The sequence below is a fragment of the Eriocheir sinensis genome, chromosome 32, assembly GCF_024679095.1.
Source record: "Eriocheir sinensis breed Jianghai 21 chromosome 32, ASM2467909v1, whole genome shotgun sequence".
Classification (NCBI taxonomy): domain Eukaryota; kingdom Metazoa; phylum Arthropoda; class Malacostraca; order Decapoda; family Varunidae; genus Eriocheir; species Eriocheir sinensis.
The window spans coordinates 50001-51434 of NC_066540.1; the positions used below are offsets into that span (position 1 = coordinate 50001).

Sequence of the window (1434 nt, forward strand, 5' to 3'; positions counted from 1 at the left end):
CCCCGTCACCATCACCACCTCCACCGCCCTCTCCGACCCTGTCAAGAACACCACCTCCACCGCCCTCGCCGACCCCGTCACCATCACCAACAATATCGCCGTCACCAGCCCCTCCATCATATCCTGTACAGACATGTACCACACAGCCACCAGAGACTGTGCCATCTATACAAAAAAACATAATTGATGACTTTACTGTCAGTGCTATTCGATGTCATATACACAGAAAGTTTGCAGCAAAGGAGAGTTTCACACTTGCTACTCTTGCCACAGACCTGAAGAAGGAAGGAATACTACCAGACGGAACATCGGAAACATCGTTATGGCGACTGCTTCACATGATGGGATTCCGCTATAAGACTGAAAAGCGCAAACTCTACGCAAGAAAGGAGTCAATGGACATCATCTGGAAGAGGATCCGTGCTCTCAGGTCTTTAAAACAGTTTCGCGAAGAGGGACGTCAGATAGTCTACGTTGACGAGACCTGGTTCACAACCAGAATGAACCACAGCAAGGAATGGGTGGACACCACTCAACCATCCACAAGTGTCACCTACAGCCGTCAAGTTCCGCCAGGAGAAGGTGAACGTTTCGTCGTGGTAGCAGCTGGTAGCAAGAACGGCTTCATAGAAGATTCATTCCTTTGCTACACTGCTAAGAACAGCACTGGGGACTACCACGGGGAAATGAATGCGGAACTCTTCCATCGATGGCTAACAACGAGATTGCTGCCCTCACTGAACGAACCATCAGTGCTCGTCATCGACAACGCTCCCTATCACAGCCGACTTACGGATGGGAGCCACTGTCAAACACTGCAACAAGAAAAGATGACCTGAAAAGATGGTTGGAGCAGCACAACATGTCATATCCACCACAAGCCACGCGTCCGGAGCTCCTGCTAATATGCAAGGAAAACAGACCACCTCCACAATTTACAGTGGACAACACCATTCGTGAATGGGGTCATGAGGTAGTGCGGCTACCACCTGCACATCCTGAGCTCAACGCTATAGAGCAAGTGTGGGGATGCATGAAGAGGTACGTTCGCTCCTCCTTACATCATTTTACTAGAAAAGACCTCATGGCACGACTGGAGGAAGCGAAGTTGTGTGTGACTCGGGAAGTGTGGGAAGGAGCAGTCCGGCGTTCTGAAAGTTTTGAAAAAGAATACTGGGCAACAGACAATATCCATGACAGTGTGGATCCTGTCATCATCAGCTTGGAAAGTGACGAGGAGGAGGAAGGCATCGAGGTTTAAAATATATGGAAGAAATGATGGCCTTGTTTTATTTTTTTTACCTGTGTATATAATAGGGATTGTCGTTTTGGACCTTTTTCTTTGTCCCGGGATTCCGGGATAAAATTAGCCCTAATCCCGGGATCCCGGGATTTTCAAAAAACATAAAAAAAAAAGTTATGTATCATCTTAGC

General features: G+C 48.0%; 1 protein-coding gene across 3 annotated transcripts in view; it reads right to left on the reverse strand.

Moving 5' to 3' along the window:
- LOC127006048 (uncharacterized) overlaps positions 1 to 804 on the reverse strand; it is a 1417-nt gene extending 613 nt beyond the window's left edge. For 2 of the 3 annotated variants that reach the window (XM_050875507.1, XM_050875505.1), the window contains exon 1: positions 19 to 804. In XM_050875507.1, coding sequence (XP_050731464.1) covers positions 19 to 165 — 147 coding nt within the window. In that variant the 5' untranslated portion in view covers positions 166 to 804. The other variant, XM_050875506.1, reaches the window with a different exon arrangement.
- Between the last annotated feature and the right edge of the window lie 630 nt (positions 805 to 1434).